Raw genomic sequence first — 22,778 nt, 5'->3', positions numbered from 1 at the left:
GTTTAGAATCATTACACAGAGAGACAGTGTCAGGATTGCTGTGGTCTTGTTTGTCGCTCCCCCAACCCTGCTTTGTTCTGTCTTTCTACTTCTTGACCTCATTTTTCCTCCTCATTGCTTATTCCTATTTGTCTCACTCCTCACATAATGCATCTTTTTCCCATGTCTTTTTTAATGGAACAGAATGATATCTAGGGCTGTGTCTAGACTAGAAGAAAGGTTGAGTTTAGTTCAGACGTAGGTTAAAGTCAGCCGGACAGCTAAAGGCTGCCTTCAGCCACTTCCTGTACAGCATGGCCATCATTTGCTCAACTTCCAGACAGTGGGAGTTCATGCTCCTGGGTAGGATTTCATTTCCTTTTACATTCAGTGAAATGGGGCTTGGGGGGGGGTTGACTTAGTTAGGTTGTGTTAACCAACCTATCCAGATCTGTCTTGGATTAGGAAAGTTGAGCGATTCTAGAAGTTCTCCTTTGGTTTTTTTCTTTGAGTCTGTGGATGAAGATGTTCTATTATAAGCCTTGCGTAGGCTGATGAGTAAATTGCTAGATGAGTAAGTTGCATGATGGAAAATATCTTATATTTTCATTAGTGATGATCTGGACCAGCTTTTTGCTCATCTTACTTCTTTGTGTTTCTCCCAGTATACGGACATCAATGGAAACATGTATCCCTCCCTGGTTTTTCACACTGTTGGAAGGAAATGAGAATGAATCAACAAGGACCCAATGGTGTTTGATTTCTTGCTGGGTTTTGTTCACATCACTTCAATACTGTGTGAACAGGGTGGCAGCAAATGGAACCGTGAATGAGTCTTTGGTGCGTTGTCTGTCCAGAGGCAGAGCAGGGCCCGTGAGGTGGAGGATGGGGGGTGAACCCAAAGCTTCATGGCCATGGCTGCGATGGGAGTGTGTCTCCAGGCCTGTTTGCTTTGATGTCCTAGTCACTCGCCTTCATCTTTTCCGTATGGTGACACTACTGAAAGCATTCAATTGCTGTCCAAATTACAGACCTCTGATTTTTCCGTGCTTTTCGAAATGAGACCAAACCCCGTGGGACGGAGCGTTCATTAATTATGTTTTAAAAATAACAATAAGAAGTAAGCACAAGTGATTTATTAGCTGAGCTCAGGCAGCATCTTAACATCCCTGCATTGGAGTTTCCTTCACAGGTAACACTGCAGCATCACCTGACTCCAAGTGCACCCAAGGAACCGAGTCCCTCAGTGCAGTTTCGGTCCCCAAACCCTGCTCCATTGGTGGCCGGGGGGGTCGCGGTGCTTCCGCCGGCCCCGCGGCCGGGCGAGGCGCTCGCTCCTCCTTCCCCTCCTCCTGCTCTTTCCCCTCCTCCATCTCCTTCTCCTCCTCCCACCGTGCCGGGAGCCGCCGCCGCCTCTCCCCAGCGCCGGGCGCGCTGCGATTCGGGTCACAACCGGCGGCCGTGGGCTTTTCCTCGTTTGTTTGGGTCTTTTGTGTGGCGGCTCACAGTTGGCTAAGCACGGCTAGGCTGAATCGGGCTATTGTTTGGGATCCCGGAGCGTTCACGCCGCAGATCTCCCCCCTCCCCTTTTTTTCCCCTTTCTTTTTTTCCGTTTTTTTTTTCTTTCTTTTTTTTTTTTTTTTTCCTGAGCAGCCACATAATGTGCTTTTCCTCCTCACGAATCTGGATGCTGTAAGCCGGACTGATTGCAAATGAAGTGTAATGCATTGTGGGACGTGTGTAAAATTGGATCATTCGAGGGGGAGAGGGAAAAAAAGCTCGGCCGGGCCGTGCCGCCCGCGCCCTAGAGCAGGCAGCGGCACCATGGGCGCAGGCTGCGCCCCGGCGGCGCCGGCGCTGGGCTGACGGGAGCGCCGCGAGGCCCGGCCCGTGCTGCGCTGCTGCGGGGGGCACCGCTCGGGCATCCTCAGCATGAAGAAGACGCGGAGCACGACCTTGCGGCGGGCCTGGCCTAGCTCCGACTTCTCCGACCGGGCCTCCGACCGCATGCGATCCCGCAGCGAGAAGGACTACCGGCTGCACAAGCACTTCCCGCCGGCTTTCATCTCGCAGGCGTCGCGGGGCTACATGACATCAGGTTGGTGGCACCGCCGGCGGGGCTGCGGGGTGCGGGCGTGCGGCTGCGGGGAGCCTCGCTCGCTATGAATAATGCAAAAAAATAGATAGCGTACATCCACCATTTTGTACCTCGGCGAGATTCACGGCGAGGCCCCTCGCAATATGGTGTTTAAAATCTATTAGCGGAGTGAAATAAGGCGGGGGGCCCCGAACGGTCACGTCTCAGCGCCGCGGAAGGGCAGGAGGAGACGAGCGGAGCGTGGAGCCCTTTGCTCCTTTTGTGCTGGGAGCATGTGCTGAGAATCTGCTGCCGCATGTTAGCTTGTAATGCAGCTGGCCCCGCTGCAGCACAGCGCTCTGCCTGCCAAGGGAAAAGGGTCACCTGCACGGCCAGCTGCCCCTCGTAGGGATATAGAACCGCGAGGGTTGGAAGAGAGCTCTGAGATCGTGTGGTCCAGCCGCCCGCTAACACCGAGCCGGGCTCTGGCTGCGCGTTCCTGCTCCGGTGCGAATGACTGTAAACACGTTTCCGTTTGGTATCCGAGGTGCAGGAGGGGAGCAGAGCCGCCTATGCGGGCAGCGCACACGTGCGCCTATGTTCCCCCGGCCGTCACCATCGGGGGAGGCCGTAGGGAAATAATGGGCACTGCACCAATGTGTTTGTGCGTGGGGAAGGGAGGGCACGGAACAAACAAAAAGCAACGCGGGGAAAGGCGGGCATCGGGAGAGGCTCGGCCTCGGTGCCGCTGCGATGTCGGAAAGCCTCGGTAACGTTAATGGAAGCTGCTTCATCCCGAAAAGCATCCGCATGGGCTCGGGATTCAGACCTGTCATAAACGGCAGAAGGAAGACTTGGGAAAACGCTGATGGGGAGGGGGACGGGGGCAGAAAATCCTGGAAACCTCCTTTGTTGTTGTGCTGCCTGTTTATTGTGATGCTCGGACATAACGTTTCGTTCCCACTGCATCAAATCCTAGTTTATCACGAAGGCTCGTTTTCCCTCTAAGGCTAGATTTAGGTTGAGTAGGCGGATTCCTTTAAAGGAGAGAAAGAGGGAGAGAGAAAACGAAGGTATTTTTCATGCATTACTGAAAATGTTTCCAATGCCCCCTTTACCCCTCCCCCCCTCCCAATTTCTGCTGCAAAGGTTGAGCCAAAGATTGTGGCTGTCAGTTACACACTCGCTTTGCTCTCTCTGTCTCTAATAAACGTCTCTCCTTGGTTCTCATGGTTTGGAAATGCTCCTTTCGTTAACCTCCAGGCAGAAGGGGAAGAACATGCATTTCACTGCAAAATCTGCCCGCGCGAGAAAACTGTGCCATTTTGGCAGTAGCCCTTCTGATTTTTTTCCCTCTTTCCTGGGAAACCACGGATCGGGAGGAAATGACAAGTGTAATTTATGCCTGAGCAGCTGAAGAAAAGGAGAGCGGTTGTTGGGAGGGGGTTGTTTGTTGTGTTGGCGCTGCAGGTTCTGCAGGCAGCTGGAGAGCCAAACCTGAGCGTGCAGCGGAGATTTGTGTTGTTCTGCGCGGATGCAGAGATACGGAGCTGTGTTGGTTCTGTGCAAGTCAGTGCTTCGAGGCTGGAAACCCGTATTTAAAAGAGAAGGCGCTCACGTGTGCCAAGTGGTGTGGGTTTTGCTTGTTTTTAATTCTTCAGGGAAACACTTTGGCTCTGTAAAAGCTTTATCTTGGCAAGGTTGCCTCAATCCACGTAGGTGTTTGAGCACGAGCGATCCTCAGAATGAGATGTGTCACCCAGCGTTCTCTGGCTGATGGCTGTGTTTTTAGGGGCCTGTGGGTATGAAATCCACCCTAAAATGAATCTCTGGACCCCCTGGGTACTGTGTTTATCCGGTGCATCGATTTAAAGTGCAACAATTGAAGAAGGATGAACGTCACATTTAGTTTGAGCAACCTGCTCGAGTTGTTGGAGGAATGCTATGCTGAAAATTGAAGTCAGTACCCGGTTGGCTTCTAGCTGGAAATGCAATTGTTCTCTCTTGATGGATGGTTTCCACGCTCATTTATTTTTAAAGAATCGTAGTCCACTGCCTTGACAAATATTAGTTTTGGGAGGAATGGCCACTGTATCTAAACACATTGCACCGTTTGAAGCACAGGGGCTTTTCAGAGGGCTGCGTTCTGTTTATCCAACCATTTAACCTCACCACCATTAGTGTTGTTGTGGTTTTCTTTTAATTAAATGCTGCATTGTTTGAGGTGGGGGTGGAGGGTGGGAAAGAGGCCTTGGGTTTTTTTGCCTCAGTTCCTCTTGGTAGGAAAGCAGTAGAAAAGAGCCTTCAGTAAGATGCTAAGAAGCTGGTTGCACTACTAACCAAGTGTGTCTGAACTGGGCATGGGGAACGTACAGGTATGTTTCTTTCAGCAGCACTGAACTACCGAGCAGTGGTGTTGCAGCCAACGCTATGGTGCTTTCTTGGAGGAGGAAGGGCAATCTCTGTGGAGAACCTTGTTCATAGGGGAAATGCAGAGCTCATGCTGGAGTGGTGAAGCACACCTGGCTTTAAGCAGCATTTTCAGCAAAGCTGAGTAAGGACCAGTCTGAGGCTTATTTGACAAGAAGCAGCACTGCTGGCAGTCACGCTTTCAATACTTTAGGAACAAACTGCCCATAATTACAGAAAATGACTGCGGATGCCGTTGCAGTGCGTGTGAAATGTAGAGATTGTTTGACAGATGAAGGCAGATGGAAAGAAGGAGAGGGAAAAGAAAAAGGCAGGGAATTTAGAAAATCACACATTTTTACTGTTGAATAATCTCTTGATACGTGCTATTAAATGCGCTGTACTCCAGGGTTCCTTTAGGCCTCCTAGCAACCGCGAGGTTCAAAGGCCACGCGAGGAGTTCATTGTTCATGCTGAATATTAATTTCCCAGCGGAGGGCTGACTTGGGGAAAAAAAACCACCAGAAAAGAAAACTACAACAACGTAGAGCTTTGACCTTGTGAGAAACGAGATGTTGAAAAGTTTGAATCCAATCAACCTTGCTGAAAAAGGGGAAATAGACTTGATGGTTTTGATGGATTGTTACTTAATTGAAGGGGAAAGAAAGGAATCATATAAAACTGCCAAGCAGGATAAAACTTGCTGAAACTCAGGAATGAGAGCTCTGAGAAGTCACATGAAATAATATGCGTGTAACTTGAAATGTCAAAAGCTTTTTTTTTTTTTTTTTTTCCCTCCTAAATAAAGAAGGGAAATCCTGGATTTTCTTGCAGTGGAGAGATGAGCTGCACGCTGTGGTTGACCCAGCTGTAAAACGTTACCAGACGTGAAGAGTGATCTGGAAAGAAATCCTTTATTCCTGCAGCCTTTCCTGAGCTGTTGGAGCTGAAGGCCTTGGTGGTGGAAGCAGCATGTCAGGTTGGGCTGGAGGTGGTGTAGGGTAACAGCCTTGCGGACACAGCATGAAGGAATGTCTGAAGAACTCTGCAGTGGTAAAAACTAATGGCGGAGCTTGCTTGTTTGAAGGTCGCCTTCTGAAAAGTTTGCAATGACTTTATTGCTCTTTGCTGCAAAACTTCTTTGCAGGCATTTTGGTGCTCTGAAGCTGAACAGCAGAATTCAGTTTCAGTGTTGCCCTATCATTAGTGGAGCTTGGTTAGCAAGCTGAAGCAGAAGAGAGACAAGCAATGCCTAACCCTGGGAAGCCTACTGGGGTTTATGTGCAGACTATGATTTGTAGGAGGAAAAGGATGCTTAAAGGATGTTTGTTGGAAGTTCTAGGGCCACCTCTTCAGCCTTCTTGAAGAAAATAGAGGATTTGGGGAGTGAAATTTGAGCAAATTGGTGAATCATGAACCATATCTTTTCCTAATCTTCAACTCCTGACTCATAAAAATTAATCTTTGGAGATAACGATGCATGATCTGAAGAAGGCAGTTTAATGTAATTGGAAAATGACAGGTGTGCACAAAGCCTTGGACCTATTTCAGTTCTCCCCTCGCTTAGTTCACTTATCTAGGGGAGAATGTTCTAACTTGAAAGTAGCTGTACTGTAATTAATATTTAGTGGAATAATTGGTATTGCATCACTTTTTTCTCTCCATGCAGCATTAAGAAACACCTAACTTGTCTGCTTACTAATAACGTGAATATCCCTCAATTCTGAATAGTTTAGGTTTAGGCCAGACCCATTCCTAGAACAGTAAAAGCAGAAGAGCAGGTGGATGCCAGGGACTAGCAGAGAGAGCTGTTGCCCCTTGGCTCCTGTTTTGCCTCCCTTGCTTCAGCCTGTGCTGAGCAGCCCAACCTGGGTGGCTCAAGCTTGTATTAATGGCTTAGGAAATTGCTTCTGGGCTGCCTGTGCCTTCCAGTTCATTTTGGTCCCTGGGGTATCCGCTTTCCTTGAGAGAGAAGCAGGAACTTTAACTCAGCCTGGTGTGGAGGGAGGAGGGTCCCGTCCTCAGACCACAAACCTTGCATAAGTTCATGGGCCAGCCTTTTTTTGCACAATTTCTGGCTTGTTTTCTTCTCTTGGTTTCTTGCCAAGGAGAATATGAAACACAGTCTTCTCTAACCACCATTTGTGGATTTCACTGTAGCGGTTGCTCGTGCAGTATTGACTCCAGTATTAACTCTGCGGTCCTGGTCCTTTCTGACCAGGCACCAAGATGTTTCCTGCATATCCACAGCACTTTACCTTCACACCAAGCTATGGACAGTCTCCATTGTGTTAATTGTGCTTTCTCCCAGCTGAGTGAACTACATTGGAGTACATGTCCTTCCTGTCTGCCGTGACCTACAAGCAAGTGGATCCAGGGCTTTTTCTTTTGTGGCGGTGCAAGTCAAATCTAAGAGGAATGACTGTAAGAAAGAAACAGAAGTCTGTGTGTGTGTCTATCTCACCTAGACCTGCTCAGGTTTCCATCTCACTTCAAAGCACTCCTCTCTGCTGGGCTAAGTTTCAGGTTATTTTTCTTTCCTGGCCTCCCTCACTGCTGCTGGGAGCCCACTTGCATTCTCAGGCTCTGCATTGTCTTTGCTCAGTCGCTTGCACCTTGGGCCAGGTCAGGGTGTACAGAGGGGACTGGGATCAGATCACTGAAGGGTGTTTGCACAGAGATGGCATCCTGTTCTGAATCAGAATACGTTTCCAGGTGTGTTTTCCAATGGTCATGTGATTGAAGTGACTTCTTGTATTCACATTAGACATCATGATATCTATTGAAGGTACAGGAGGCTCCTCTGTCAAGGACAGACAGGTGCTCAGAACAGGCACGATACTGATTTATCGCAAATAGCTCCCGAGCTTTTTGTCACAGGTGCAGAAGCTTCAGTCTGCCTTTGCCAGCAAGTTGTGATAAGCCTGAAGGGTGTTGAATGTCTGGCCATTTTGGAATTGAATTGCAGCTGCATCTTTGCAAATTGTGATAAGCGTTGGAGGCAGTTGAAATGTGAGGATTTTGCAGATTACCTTGGTTTAGGCCAGGGACTGTTATCAGCTGTGGGCAATAAGCCTTTGTTTGTAGGCAGGAGAGTAAACTACCATCTTTGCAAAGTTCTTCACACGATTAAAAGAGAGATAAGTAAAATCAGGTAGGAAGAGTGGAAGAATAATACTTTGCTAAGCACACTGTGGAAGTCCTCCGAGAATTAGGGGTTTCTCCTCAGTGTTCTGGGGACGTTCTTTAGGGTGACAGCTGTTGCGTAACCCATAGCAGGTTGTAGGATGTTTCTGTGCACAGCACTAAAGTTGAGTCAGCTTCCCGTCATCAAAACTGTGGGCCATGACGTCTAACCTGTAATTGAAAAAAGAAAGACTGGAAAAAGTGTTCTGGTACAACTTATTTGTGGCTCCTCCTGAGCCTGCTTTTATCTCGTTGCAAAAGGCCAAGCGATATTTAAGTCATATGAGAAAACGCTGATCTAGATCTAGTGCAAGAATTGCTAAATAATCCCTTTTTTTTTTTTCCTTCGTTTCCTTTTTTTTTTTTTTTTCCCTAGAAAAGCATACATTGCATTATTTTAAATGGTCAGGCTGTTGTTGCACTATCAAAAATGTCTGCTTCCAATGGAGTAGACCTAAACCTGTCTCTGTCGCTGTGGTCCATTAGAAGTATAGGTAGCCAGGCAATATGTTGCATGTTTTAGCTTTCAACTGTGAAGCCGCTTTGAAATGGTTAAGCAGTAATTGCTGTTAAACATCTGCTTAAAAGTTGCTCGGATAACTTGGAAGAGCTTTAGCCCTTGCCCTTCTTTATGTTTTGCTGTCAGAAATTTACTCTGAAAGGGTGAAAGTGCGTTATCTACCAGAGTAGAACAGATTCCTTGACACTAACCATCATGTTCCCAAGGGTGATGGTGATTGCTGTTTGACCAAGATGCCAGAACTGAAGCACTGTGAGAATCTATTCCTCAGTGTGGGTACAGTCCTCATGTCTGTAGAGCACCTCACACTCCTACATGTGGGTTGTGGATTAGAAACGTACACTCAGTGGTCTCAAAGCAGCTCCTTCTGCCACCGTTTTCTTTCCCAGTTGCATCGCTTAAGGGAAAAGTTGAATGGCCCTTTGTAGTGAATTTATCCTCAATGTTTTGAAGCGCAGAGAGTATAATAGACAATTCAGAAATACTTACTTAATGTGGCTTGGAAAAGGCAAAGTTCAGTAAGAAAGCTTAGTTCATCATAACACAGGAAGCAGTGTTGGGAGAGCCCAGATTACATAAACTACTTTTCATGCCCATTTGTGTTCTTTTAATTTCCTCCGTAATTTCCTATGAATTTCCTGTTGATGACCTGTGACCTTGTTTCAGAGGATGAACTTCTGACCATACATGATAAGGGTTTAGGTGCCATAAATGGGGCTGCTTATCTTACAGGCAAGGGAAGATGGTGGACTAAGTTTCAGCGTGGTGCCCAAAGGGACCTTCAGCCTTTTTTGTTTGCTTCAAGGTAGGGTGACAAACATTTAGAGTAGAATAGAATATAATAGAGTGCAGTACAATAACGTGGCTCTGTTGGAAGGGGCCTACAGAGATAACCAAGTCCAACTGCCTGCCCACCTCAGGGCTAACAGAAAGTTAAGGCGTATTTAATGAGGGCATGATCCATTTAATTCTCTGCTTATTTGCAGAAACATTGCTCAGTATTAACGTGTCTCTTGGAAACCTCAGATTAGAAAGCATGTTTGTAATTACTGCTTTTCACAAAACAGTGCATTGCTTATTTTAAAAACATGTATAATAACTTTTCATTAGATACATGATCTGCTGTAAGTGATCAGTTATGCAAGCTTACTTGTTACATTTTATGTGTTGCTAAATATTATGTGTCATGGAAGTGGTCTCTGTACATCTTCACTAATTGTCATACACTGGAAGGCATGCTAAGTCCACAGGGGTCCATTTCTGTTTGTAATGGGAAAGTGAACAAATCTTTGACTGCTCAGGCAGGAAACTTATGTGCACTTCCTGCTGCCACTCTTCCCTGGGTGATATGTGTACTTGTCTCTCTTGCATGTATCCTTTGCCTCCATCAGGAAATTGTAAAGGATGAGGGGGGAATAGCTGCTACTTCTGAGTGATGCTCCCCTTTAATTGAAATTTGCCTTTGAATGAGGGTCATAGATGGGAGAGGTGGAGAAAGTGGGACAGGTTAACCAGAAACAAGGGCGGATATGATGTCAGTGAACAAAAATAATCAGTGTCAGTGCGTTTCTGTTGTGCTAGAGCAGGCTTGAGTCCTGTGTTGTGGCCATGAGAAGTAGGTTTCCTCAGCTCACCTTTAGATTTCGATGTAAGTCATTTAACTAACTGGATTTAAATTACAACTATTGCTCCTTCACTTGAGTGTCTCTGAGCTCATTTCAAAGGCTAATAATTGATCGAAGTCTTTTCTGTCTATCAGATAATAACCTCATTCAGTTTCTGTCCTGTTGCTGATTATTCCAAGTATGCAATGCAACAATACATGCACTCAGCTTTGCATGATTATCGCTTTTCATCCTAGTAGGTTTCCCTTCTTTTATGTCTTCCAGAAATGTGTGAAAGTAAAATGTGGTGTTTCACTGTAGCATGCCTTTAAATATTGTAAAAGTAAGTTTAAAAAGTTGAGGAAAGAAGCTTTACCTTCCTGTGTTGTTGTAATTCATTCACTAGCTAATGGGGCAGGACTAAAGCATACAAATTGAGTTTGGCTGTTAGATTCTATTCATGGGTTGGTATCAAACCAAGGTCTGTAAACACTGAGGCAAAACTGTCTAATGCAGTGGCCCTTAGGAGCTGTCATTTGTCCCAAGTAGAAAACCCAGCTTTTCAGATTGGAGTATTTGACCTGGGTATTGTATTTCTAAATAAATGTATTATGTGTTCATTGTGCATAGTGTTAGAAAGGCTATGTCATGGGACCAGCAGGAAGAAATAAGTCTGAAACCACTTGGGAGTATGTTGCCATACAGTGATGTGTTTTGAAGCAAAGTGCAATAGCTGGAAGGAGCACAGAAAGGGCAATAAGGCCACACTTGTGAAGAAGGCTGTGAGGATTTTGGTGGTGAACATCAACATGTTGACTTCTAGCTTGGGAGGCAACATCAGTTCTCTTTCTCCAGATACAACACACATGAGCTCCAGAGTTCTGAAACTGGAATATTAATAATGTGCACGTCATCACGCATTCTCTTTTTACGTAAGATAGGTTGCGAGGTTGTGAAAGGAGCATTTCTTCACTATTTCTGTGATTCCACTTATTCCTGCTTTCAATTAGTTTTATTCCCTTAGTTTCCTTCCCTTCCCCTCTGAGTTCTGAGCGTCGTGAGCCGTCTCATCTCAAAGGTGACACATGCCTAGATGAAAGGCTTGCATTAAGCAGAAGCTTCTTGTTACATCAACTCTTGACATTCCAAAAATGTCAACTCTTAATTTACATTGCAAGTAGGATCTGGTGCCAAGACATTACCAGTTTCCAAGTCTTCCACTTATTAATCAGGCAGAGCTGCTGTTGTCCTGAGAAAGTACTGCAGAATTGGATCCAAATGTTTCATGCCTCTGAGGCGCCGCTTTTCCTTGTGTTGGAATTACTGGCTGGCTTGTGAGATAATCTTAGGTGAGAAGCAATTGTTCAGCTAATAGGTGAAGACCATAACTTTTCTACTGTGACTTCCAGAGGCTGTGACATGTTGGATGTCTCAGCAAAAAGCCCTAATTTTCACAGAAGATGAATGTCCAGTGTCTTTGAGAGCTGTTAAATTGAACAGTGCAGGTTTCAAAATCTGTTTACCTGGTTTTGCATCTGAACTGACCCTGTATGCTTGGCAATTAGGCTGTCTTTGAAAATGTTACCAGTGTGTTGAGCTTTTCAGGTGCCATCATTTCTCTACTGAGGTGCTAAGACAGTGATCTTGTATCCGAAATAGATTGCGGGTGTACAGTGCAGATGAGGCTGGTGGTGATGACAGTGACTCTTTCCCTGTCACATAGTGAGCTGCTGTACGTGTGCCACGGGCCTTCATGGAACAGGCAAAATTTGCATGTTTGTGTGAACATTTATATACATGTAAACATACTAAAGCGCACAGCATAAATGGCATTTATGTAGGTTATAAATCATTTTACTTTATTGTTAGTACTTGTAATTGATGTTGTAGACATTTTTCCAAGCAAGACTGAAATATAAACACTGGAAAAACAATGCAAATGGTAGAAAATAAATAGAATGCAGAATGGTAAAAGCGTTGGGAAAATGGTGAATTTTTAGGAAATAATTCAATTTAAAAAAAAATAAATTAAGAATTCAGTCTCAGATTCTTAGAATCTGTCACTTCTTGCTTGCTCTGCAGAAGTGTTAACCACCACTGTGCCACTGAGATTCTCATGATGTATTTTCTTCCCTTCAGTTTACAGTCTAATGTCTTTCTAGTGTGCAATTAAGCAGAACAGACATCAGTAACTCCCAATTTCAGATTTTTAGAATATGAAATTAGTATTGCATATTAAAAAAAAATTAGCATTTTAAATTCAAGTGCACAGTAATAATGTATTCCTTATAGGAACTAAAGACTGTTTTACTCTTGAAAAACAATTATGTACTTTTAATCGGTACTGGCTAATCTAGAAGCAGCAACAGAGTTTGAATGTTGAATGTTTAACTTGACTTCTGAAGTTATAGGATCATTGAAAATGACCTGATAAATCATAGGATCTGATTCTCCTTTGCATATGAGTGCAATTCTGTTGATTTTAACTGAATTGTTACTGGTTGATTTTAGAATGAATGCAAAAACAAGGTCCTTGAATCTATTGCCAGCAACAGTAGAATGGTTTTTCCAGACAGAGCCAGACAACAAATTTGGTGACACTCAAAAGATGAAGTAAGACTAAGGATCATTTTCAGAATGACAAACAGCACTATTTAGCCCTTTGTTTATTTGTGTTGGTTTACTGTCTGTTGCCTGATTTGAAGAGGGGTGGTCACACTCATATTGGGTACTATGATATCTTTGCAGTAGTGTCAATGAAGTGATAGATGTTACTGCTGTGGAAGTGGTGGGCCCCATTTGGTTGTGTGTATGAGCATAGACTGGTGGTCTCCCTTTCAGGGGACCTGGGCTCTTGGTGTTCAGGGAGGGGAAGGAGAGGGCTCTGGGCACTTATGTAAAAAACATGTAGGTTAGGAAAGGGGAAAACTGCAGCCTCAGGTGTCTATTGCTGGGTATTGTAGGCAACCAAAATGTGCTACGGTGCAATGTCATAGAGTTTACCATTCTCTCCTGTGATGCTGGGCTGTCATTTGCCATCATATCAGTATGGTAGTCTCTCCCCTTGATTTTACTGATAATTTGGTGGGCAGGGAGTTGGACCAAAGGCTGATTATTATGTGAAGTTTGGAAGTGGGCAGTAAATTCTGGAATTCAAAGGATGATTTACTCTGAGTGGAGGCTGCAGGGTTACCCTCAAGCAGTTACTCGCGAGTAGCTATGAAAGCGAAGAAAACCAGGAAGTTTTTGTGAACTGTGGGACTTCTGAAGCTTAGTTTCCTGTGGTTTTCTTTCATAAAGCTTTTCTCCCATGTGGGTGCTCTGATGTTTTCTTATGTGGCTGAGCTTTGGCTTCAGTCTTTACCTGAGAAGATCTTGTGATGGGTCACGGAAAGTTGTGGTGACATAAGACATGTGAGATTACCCCTCTGCCAAATTTGCTTGATATTATTGAAAAAAAAAGTACTGTGCTAGGTAACACTCAAAGCATTTTGTTATGAGTAAAAGGTTAATCTGATTAATTCCAATTTCAGAGCTCTCCAGGAACAAGCTGTTTAAGATTTCCCCCCTGCCTCTTCAGCAGTGGAAAGGAATTAGCTGGAAGACTTGTAGAAGCCTGTAGGCCTTGGTCTATATAGCAGAGTATAACTGCCCTGTTATTACTTTGAACTGTAGAATCACAGACTATCCTGGGTTGGAAGGCACCCAAAAGGGTCATTGAATCCAACTCCTGGCTCCACACAGACTGAATTCAAGCCCTGTGTCCAAGAGCACTATCCAAATGCCCCTTGATCTCCAGCAGCTCAGGGCCACGACTGCCACCATGAGCAGCATGTTCCATGCCCACTGCCCTCTAGTGAAGAACTTCTTCCTAATGCCCACCCAACCCTTTTCTGATGCAGCTCAGTGCTGTTCTTTTGGTCCTGTTAGTGTCCCCTGTGAGGAGCTGCAGGCCTCAGCCTCATCTGCTCTGGGCTGAACAAACCGAGGGTTCTCAGCAGTCACATATCTTGCTGTCCAGCCATCTTTGTAGCCCTCCTTTGGATGCTCTCTTGTACCAGATTTGTGTCCTTACACTAAGTGAATGTAGGCACAAAAAAAAAACCAGTTGAAATTCATCAGAATTTCACAACCCTGAAACAAACTGTACAAAGTGCTGTGTTAGCAAATGTTTATATAAAATGCTGCCGTGTTAACACTGAACAATTATACTTCTCATATCTCAGGCACTTATCTCTCACCAAAGCTAAGTGGCTTCCAGGTTGGAGCTGCTCACTGTTTTTGAAGTCGTTGTGGTAATGAAATATGCTAAGCAGCTTGGTTTTATGAAAGAGCATTTTGGGTAGATTTTTTGGCTTGACTCCTTTTATCTTTGAAGATATAAAAGTAACATTGCAAGGAAAAGGCCAAATCTTAATGAGTTGAGTTACAAAGAAGTGATATTTGTAGTTGCATTTATCTCTCACTTCTAGAATATGTATCTCAACTTAGCCATTCTTGGAGGTCTGTAATAATATAAGCCATATACATCTTAAATCTTATGGATAATAAAACCATATAAGTATTATATAAGGATATGTCCTTTACTTTCTTCTGTCACGTCTTCACAGCTTTGCAGGGCCCTGGTATCAGTGGGTAGGCTGCTCCTGCTGGTCTGGGGCAGGGTATTGGACTCAGCAATCTTCTGTGCAAGGAGCTGGTGGCCAGCCACCAAGCCTGTCTGACCAAGCTGTTGTGGATGGAGCATTGCAAGCTAATTTGCTGGATGTGCCCAGGCTCCTCTTGCATTGTATATATTATGAAAACTTCCTGAAAGCAGCTCAGAGAGCTGCAAAGAACATCTAGGGACAGCTTTTTAGAGATCTAGAAAATGTAGTTACACTCACATTTCCCTTGGTCCATGTTAATTCATTGTATTATTTTTTTCTTCCGTGAAAAGCAAAAGGAACAAACTGCTTTTGGAGCTTGCATTCCAGTAGGAAATTAATGTGTACTGTAACATTTAGAATGCTATAGGTCTTTTTCTTTTAATACATGAACCATAAAAGTTAGGATCTTATGTGGCTTGTCTTCACTTTTAGAGGACAGCATCATCACTTGTTTACAATAATGGCTCACTTACTTTTGCAGCTATAGTTTACATGGAGGAATGACATTAGGGAACAAATTAATACACTTACAGCTTTTCTTAAGATAGACCAGGCAGCTCTTCATCTGAAATCAGCAAATGTTCTGTGGCTTATACACAGAGCAAACCTCAGTAATAATGTGGTCTAGTGTTGGAGGTCAGAGAAAGGATGCACTTTCTTATGGTTCTCAAAGCATCAGCTCTGAGAAACAAGTGGAGGTATTTTTGTTGTTGTTGTTTGATATTTTTTTTTTATGGTCTTTAAGTGCACGTGCCTTTAAGTGGCTTTTTTTGTTGTGGTTTTTTTTTGTTTTGTTTTTATAATTTCAAATGCAACATTCCTGAATTTCTCATATTGACTTATTCAGAGTTATCATTATCATTTACTCTGTACTAGGGCAGGTGAAGCTAAAGAAGCAGATACTTCCTTATGGCCAGTGAGACAAGGAACACAGCAACTTGGTGTTGTTTAAGTGCTCATGCTGGTCTGTTGTTCTTAACACATTATTCCATGTCTGTCTTTCCCACACTGTGATATATTGTGATAAGTTTATATACTTTGCTGATATCTTGAAGTGCTCCCTTGAACTTCTTCAGGCATCTCAGGACATTAGTGTCCTCCCACTGAATAGCTGTATCATGAATTATATCATTGATAAAGCTTTTATCTCTTCCTATGCGCTTTCCCTACAGCTTTCAGATTTATGTGATGTTTGAACTGTTGTTGTGTCTTGTTTTATTATTTGTTTGAAAGTATTTTTGTTTGTTTTTATGTATCGTAAAACTACATAGAGGCAAATACGTGTTTGTTGTGTAAGAGTTGCTAGTTGATGACTGTAGTAAAACTATCTCAAATTAGTTTAGCTAACGTTTTATAGTAGGAAGCAAAAAAACTTCATTCCAGTAATATCAATCCAGGTGTTGAATGATATGATCATAGTTTTCCTCCATCTCATGTCATTCACTAAGAAGGATAAAGATTGAAATGCTCTGACCTTCGTTCTAGTTATTCTTCTGTGCAAAACAACATTATTTGAAGGTCACATGGCTCACTTATGCTGCACTTCTGTTCCAGTGGCAAGAGTACTTGTTCTAATTTGAGTCTTGAAGATTTTAAAGTAGCTTATTCAGACTTATACAGTTGAACAAAAATAAATAGGCATATGGCAAGTAGAAGAACATATAATCACTCTGTCGCCTCAAAATTCTTTTGAGGCCAAGAATTTCAAAGCGGGAACCTATAGTGAGGCTTGTGAACACAATAGGAACAGCTGGTGCTCAGCACTTTTGAAAATGAGGTCACTTTATTCTTGGTTGAAATGTGCAAAATGGGTCATCTGGGCATAGGCTTAAGACAGAGGCAAAGCGTGTGGCCCTTCATAACCAGGTTGTCCACGTTTCTAGAACCACTTGGTTGACAGCATCCTTTTGTACAGGGGAACACTCTGATACATCTGGATTTTCCCAGCTTTTGGAAGCATGGCTCCCACTCAAACTAAATTGCTACTATACATTTTCAAAGATCTGCTCATCCTAAGGATGACATCATTGATATTTTCTGCAACCACCCCTCCCTCTCTTGCCTTTCTGCTCATCCTTCACATAACCTACTTTAGGAAACACTGCTCTATTGTATGGTCCTTGAGAACACCATCACTCCACCATTCTCAGCCCTGGACTTCTCTGGTCCTGCCAGCAAAACAAATGAGGAAATTCCAAACATGCACAAACCTAATAACATCATTAGCTGAAACTATAGATGCATTAGGAATGATAACAGGAGCTGTACTTAGATTTGACTATGGCATTCTCATTATAAAAATTCTGTTGAAAAGCTTTGCACAAGTGGTAGGGCTAAGGTCCAGTTTCTGCACATTTGCTTAATTGTGCTGCTGTCATTGACGTGCCTTAGGGGATGGTGTGTGTCACAGGATACAGCTATGTCAGAGTTTGCAAACCTCAGACATGGTATTGATCACCATTTACTGTTGCATAACAGGCATCAGAAGTTTAGCTTGAGAACTGATCTGTATTTTCAATAGAACCATGCAGGTCTTGGTTACTAGACCCTGCTTCCAGTATAGAAATTGGCATCCAATTGACCATCTGTGTACTGGAGTAGGAGATTAGGAGAATTTAGGTTGGAAGAGATCTCTGAAGTTTATATTCAGATCTCATGTGAATACAAGACATTCCTCTCAAGTGGATTAAAGTATTTGTGCACAAATAGTGCTTTAAAACTAAACTAAAGTAAATTAGCTGAGGGAGTAGTACATGCAAAAGATGCCTTTGACAAGAATAGCAAGACTAAACAAAGCAGAGGGGGGAAAAATGCTCTTCAATCTTGTACAGTCCACCTCCTGAGACAGAACTGTAACAGTTAGCCAGGGCTATATATCATAGTTAGTACCCGATTTCAGATGTGCCCGAGAGAATGGTTCTCATTATTTTATTATTATTGTAAGTTCAGTTTACTGGGGCAAGCTTGATGACTGCTTCTGTGTAAGTGAGGTAGTTTGGTCATATACATCAGACTTACTTTTTGGCTAGTTTTTAGCAAGAGCTGTCTCAAAGCATGTGGAGGAAGAAGACAAGTGGTAATAGCAGCAGTGCATTGGATAATAGCATCGAAAAAGCAGAATACAAGAAGGCAGCTCCATGGCTGGCAAAGCACAGCTGGGGCTCAGCACACTTCACCACAGAATACAGTGCTGCTTCTATGACATGTTTGTTCTGTGTTTGGTTTCAAAAGCGCTTCATGTCCATGGAAGGAACTTTCACAGAAAACTTGCACATGGACATGGGATGGGGTAAGTATTGAGTGGCAGCTAAGTGGCTAATATGAAGATGCTTTTTTCTTTCCCTCTCTCTGGGACAAGATCTTGGTTATCTTTCATTAGGCAGAAATAGCATCTTCATTTCAGCAACCAGAAATACAATATAGAGGTTCCATGTGGCTTTACTCCTTGTATTTTCACTGGTTGAGGAGAGCACTCAGAAACATAAGATTCCTACAGTGTCTTACTGTTTCCAAGGTCTGGATGAATTGCTCTGCTGAAGAGTGATTAATCACTAGCTGGGAGATGGAACAAGGGTGGCTGGCATACCACAGAAGCAAAATTGTCTGCTGAATGCCCACATGAATGGGCTGTGTCTGGAGGAGCAGTAGTGATGTCTGTCTTGTTTAATGTCCTAAATTGTGTTTTCCTTTTGACTGTATCCCAAGTTTTAGTAGATGGTTTTCATGTTACACAGGAGGATGCCCCAGCTTTTTCAATCACTGCAATTGATTCTTGCTTGGCAGAAAAGGTATTTAAGGGGAAATGGCAGTCTCTACTGTTCATGTCACAGCTCATTTTGAACTTAATTTCATCCTCATTTCAGGCTGTTGCTGGATGAATAAATGTAATGCTTCTGGCTATTTCTCTAGGATTTCACATGTGATCATTTCCATCCCTGTAGAAATTGCATGTTCAAGAAGCTGCATACAGTGTGAGGGATGTTTAGGAGGTAACTGTTTCTGGCATCTTTGCAAACTTTTACATGACCAAGTTTTTCATTCTTATTCAAAGCGGAATAGTTTGTGAGTGTGCTGTAGGAATGCAGATAATTTTATCACTATAGAAATATAGCATTGATTCTGGAACTCTGTATTATATTTCCCTGAGAGTGGGTTGTTTTCTTTTCAACTGTGTGCAAAGCCAGTGTTTGAAAGCAGCCAAGGTGTAAGTACTAGTGTAGGTTGTGAAACAGATCTAGTTGTGCTTTAATTTCTGTCATTAGGAACATTTAGTCTGGATTTGGCCACATACCGTGGAGTGAGAAGAACAGTGGCAGCTCCTTAAGGTGTGTGACAGAGAATGGTCCTTGAGGGATATGGCTGTAATCAAATCCTTGACAGTTCTAGTCAAGGTGCAGGGAGCCCAAAGGGGCTTGGAGTTGCCTTCAGTAGGCTTGGTGTTCCCTGTGCGAGCAGCAAGGAGAGGGTAACCTGATGTGCTAGATGTCTGCCCTGCAACAGTAAAATGCATAGATGTTAAATGTATATGTTTTAAAGAAAGGTCAGACAGTCTCCTGCAATGCAGCTCTGCCCAAGTTACAGTTAAAGTGCTTTTCTTCCTTAGGTACCAAGGGAGTGGCTGCATAACAGCTCTGATGCCTTCTGTGAAATGCGGCATTTTAGCTTGCCGTGCTGAGTGTTGCATGATGTGCCTAACCCCTTGATTTAAGCGATATTCAAGGCCTAGTGACTTTTGTTTTCAATAGTCTGGTATAAGCTGTCATAAGGAATGGTACCAAGCATCTTACCTTTGCCAGAGTCTTTCTTGCCTATGCAGGACCTCACACGTCCAGTTGGGAGGAAAGTTTGTTCAATAAGTGCTACACTTTTACTTGCAGTTATACATTTTATAGATGTGCACATGCTTCTGTTTATGATTCTGAAGTTTTTCTCTTCTTATTTTTCCACGCTTTTTTCATTTTCTGTCATGTTGTTCATTTCAGCATGGCGTACTGTAGTGCTGAACTCTGTACCTGCTTTGATTGATTTTTGTACTGTTTTCACATTTTCTGGTGAAAGCAGTGGGGGCCTATATAGATTTTTCTTTTTTCTTTTTTTGCCATGTGTACGAGCGCACTACAGGCTTATTTTGTTCACCAAAGAACAATTCAGATTACTAGTTACAGTCTGCAAGAGAGACTTCACTTTGGAATTTGAGGAGTGAGTAATAAATCATTCTCTGGGAACTTTTTTGTTTTGTTTTTTCTAGCAGAGCCATTATCTTTCATATCCTCATAGTTACATGCGAAATAGCTGAGTTAAAAACATCCTCCAGAAATGATTCCTTAAGTGAATTGGGTTTTGTTTGAAAAAATACTAAAAAGAAGTAGGAGTCATTTTTAACCTTCTGTCTTACAACCATTGTCCAGTAGTGGGAACCTGTGTGTATCTGGGGGTAAATACATAAGCGGAGTAAAATTTTGTTGGTATAGACATGGTCCTGTCAGCAGCAAGGGTGTAGTCTTCTTTTTAGCTTTCAGGTCACCTCACTCCTGTGGCTTAATGTTTATCTTTCTGTCTTTCCAAGACACTGGAAGGGCTTAAGTTGAAACTGGGAATTGCCTGCCTGCTTCCCTATTACTTTGCCTACTGACACCTGTAGTCTGTCAAAGTATTCTGATTTGCTAACAAGCTGAATTAAAAAGATAAATAAATAAAATAAGGCTTTTGAGGTCATTCTAGCTGCTGTATTTTGCTTCATATGAATAAAATTAAGGATGTCCTAGTTCACGGGGAAAAAGAATTTCTCAGTTCTAACTGAGCTTGTAGTCCTCATATGCGGTGGATACAGGGTCTGGTATGAGAAGGATGGGGCTTGTGAGTGTATAGTACCTGGCTATATATTCACAGGAGATGTTATTTGTTCCCTGTGTAACTTAATGTATACCCAGAAATGGAGGAGGTTGGTAACCCATTGAGGCAATCACTGGAAAATTAATCTACCTAGGGTCTCATAAAATGCTTCTTCGGGAAGAGTTCTCAGGTGATACATGCCGAGTCTGGGAGATATTTCAGGTGGATATTAACAGGATGTTGAACTAATCGCTGACACAGAGCTGGTTCCCCTTCTTTCTTTCTTTGAACCTTAATTACATCCTGAGAGTGGAGACGACTAAGAGAGCAAGTTCTTGGGAATCTGTATTGGATAGCAGATCATGGGGCTGAAAGCAGGGAGCTGCTGCCTGCAGCGTATGCTGCCTTCTGCAGTCATCTGCATAGGAATCCCTCCTCTCTCCACTTGTTTGTCTCATGACTGGAAGCACAGAGTAGCATTTGAAGTCTGTGGGTTTCATCCCACATATGGTGCTGCCTTGCCCAGAGCCTGCAAGTCAGGTCTGTGTTCAAATAGATGTGTGGAAAATGTGTTCAGGATGCTCAGCCTGCTTAGCGGTGAGGGGCAGCCTAGGGCTTCTGCCATGAAGGGTTGTTCCTTCACTGCTGGCCATGTGCATCACTGGAGAACATCTATTGGAATCACAGTTCTTGCTCTCCTTGTATTCAAGGCTTGAGAGAAGTCAGGTGTATTCTTTTGGGGATCTTTTGGTGTGCAGAGTGAGGTCTGCCCTGTTGTTAACAGTGTGGGTTCAGCTGTGCAGAAGTAAGAGCAGGCACTGCAGGAATGAATGGTCAAAGCAGTATGCTACAAGAGAGCATCTGCTGGGGCCCTGCAAAGACCTGGTAAGAGCTGGGAAGGATACAGTGATCAAGCTTTGGCTTGACCAATGACCACACAGCAGTCAAGTGAAGAGCTGGTTAGTTTTGTCTCTTTGATCTAGGTAGCCAGCTGGACTGTTCTGCTGGTTTTGTTTCCTTGCCTTTAGGTCTCCTCCTGATGCTAGTCTTGTTCAGGTTTGCTTGGAGGTAAAGCATTTTCTGGACATTTTCTTCTGCAAATGGCAGTGCTTCATAAAGGATGACATTAGCATCTTTTGGGTACCTCCTTAGTAGAGATACCCCTCCCTCACTTTCTCTTTCAGATCTTTCTAGTCTTCTTACAGCATAAAATCTCAAAAAAAAAAACAAAAAAAACAAAAAAAAAACAAACAAACAAAAAAAAAAAACAAAAAAAAAACCAAACACACATCCATTTAACTAATACTTTACATGATTTCTCTCGGGAATTTAAAAACTGATGTTTTGCTTCTTTGCTCTCTCCTGTTGGAGCCCTCCCCAAACCTTCTTGTGCCTTCCTCCCGACCTTTCAGACATGACAGCGAGCACTTCTCTCCACTGTACTTTTTATCTTCTTTGTGAATCTTAAGCAAACCTTTTCTGATCTCTGTGTGTGTTCTGGAGCAGAATATGCCAGGATTGGGACAGGGCTGAAATCAAGATCACTGAAGCAACTATTGAGAGCTGTCTGGAAAGCAATAAGTTAACACTGTGATTTGTTATCTTCTTATGAGGGCTAGATAGTTCTTCCTGTGTCTGCACATTTCATGTGCATATATTTTGAATGAGCTCGGGAAGTTCATGTGAAGAGGTAAGGTATTGGGATGAGAGTTTTAAGTGCATTGTTCAAGTACATTTAAATCTCTGTTTTGGAGTCTGGTATTTGTCACATCAGTACATTTAAATTGTTCTCTGTTGTTTTTTTCCTTCTCCTCAAGGGGGTGCAGGGGGAGTAGTCAGAGAATCAGGATAATGGCTTTAACAAATGAAAATAGTTTGTGTGAATGACTCTTAAAGCAGCCCCCTTGTTACAGGCATAATTAGAAATACATTTAAAATATGACTTTCACCCATGCAGTTCAGTGGGCATCCTTTGGGTTTGTAAATAGAAGGGAGCACAGAATTAACTTTCAGGTTGAGATCTTCCCTTCTGAACAGGCGGCATAGCTGTGCTATTCCTGAAAATGCATCATTTTCTTAACACCAAATTTGCCTGGATTTTTTGGCAGCTCTGTACAAGATATGAGGTCCAGTTACGTAAAGTAGAAGTTTGGGGTAAAGTTTTTAGCTAGATTTTTTTTTTTAACCTCTTAAAATTTTGCTGTGTCATAGTTTAACTGCACTTTCTAAAAGCTGGTGCTGCTTTTTAACAGACGTTTTATTTTTTTCAGCTAATAACTGGTTAATGAATAGCCCTGACTGTTACAAGAGTGATGCATCCAGTACAACAGAGGCATGGGGATATTCCCTGTGGTATGTCTACCTCATTTTGTGGGACACTATCCATCATTGATTTCCACTGAATTATGCTGGTGTTAGGTGCTTGTCGTCATGAATGGCAGTGAGAATGTCATAGGACTTTCTTATTTTGTGTTAGTAATGGATAATTGATAGTGAATGATGCTAGTGAGGATCTGGGCTCC

At 43.2% G+C, this 22,778-nt stretch overlaps 1 protein-coding gene across 3 annotated transcripts in view; it reads left to right on the top strand.

The window, feature by feature from the left end:
• The window catches only part of STOX2 (storkhead box 2), a 120,276-nt gene that overhangs the window by 57,870 nt on the left and 39,628 nt on the right, over window positions 1–22,778 (top strand). For 2 of the 3 annotated variants that reach the window (XM_015861443.3, XM_015861445.3), the window contains exon 1: window positions 1,336–2,077. The exons of the other annotated variant lie outside the window; for it this stretch is intronic. In XM_015861443.3, the coding sequence (XP_015716929.1) occupies window positions 1,912–2,077 (166 nt within the window). In that variant the 5' untranslated portion in view covers window positions 1,336–1,911. Of the gene's footprint in view, window positions 1–1,335; window positions 2,078–22,778 lie in introns of those variants that run through there. 3 annotated transcript variants of the gene reach the window in all.

This window comes from Coturnix japonica, chromosome 4, assembly GCF_054131305.1.
Source record: "Coturnix japonica strain WE chromosome 4, WE-NBRP24, whole genome shotgun sequence".
Taxonomy (NCBI): Eukaryota; Metazoa; Chordata; class Aves; order Galliformes; family Phasianidae; genus Coturnix; species Coturnix japonica.
The sequence above is the reverse complement of the archived record's forward strand: the minus strand, read 5'-3'. Positions and strand labels throughout refer to the sequence as shown.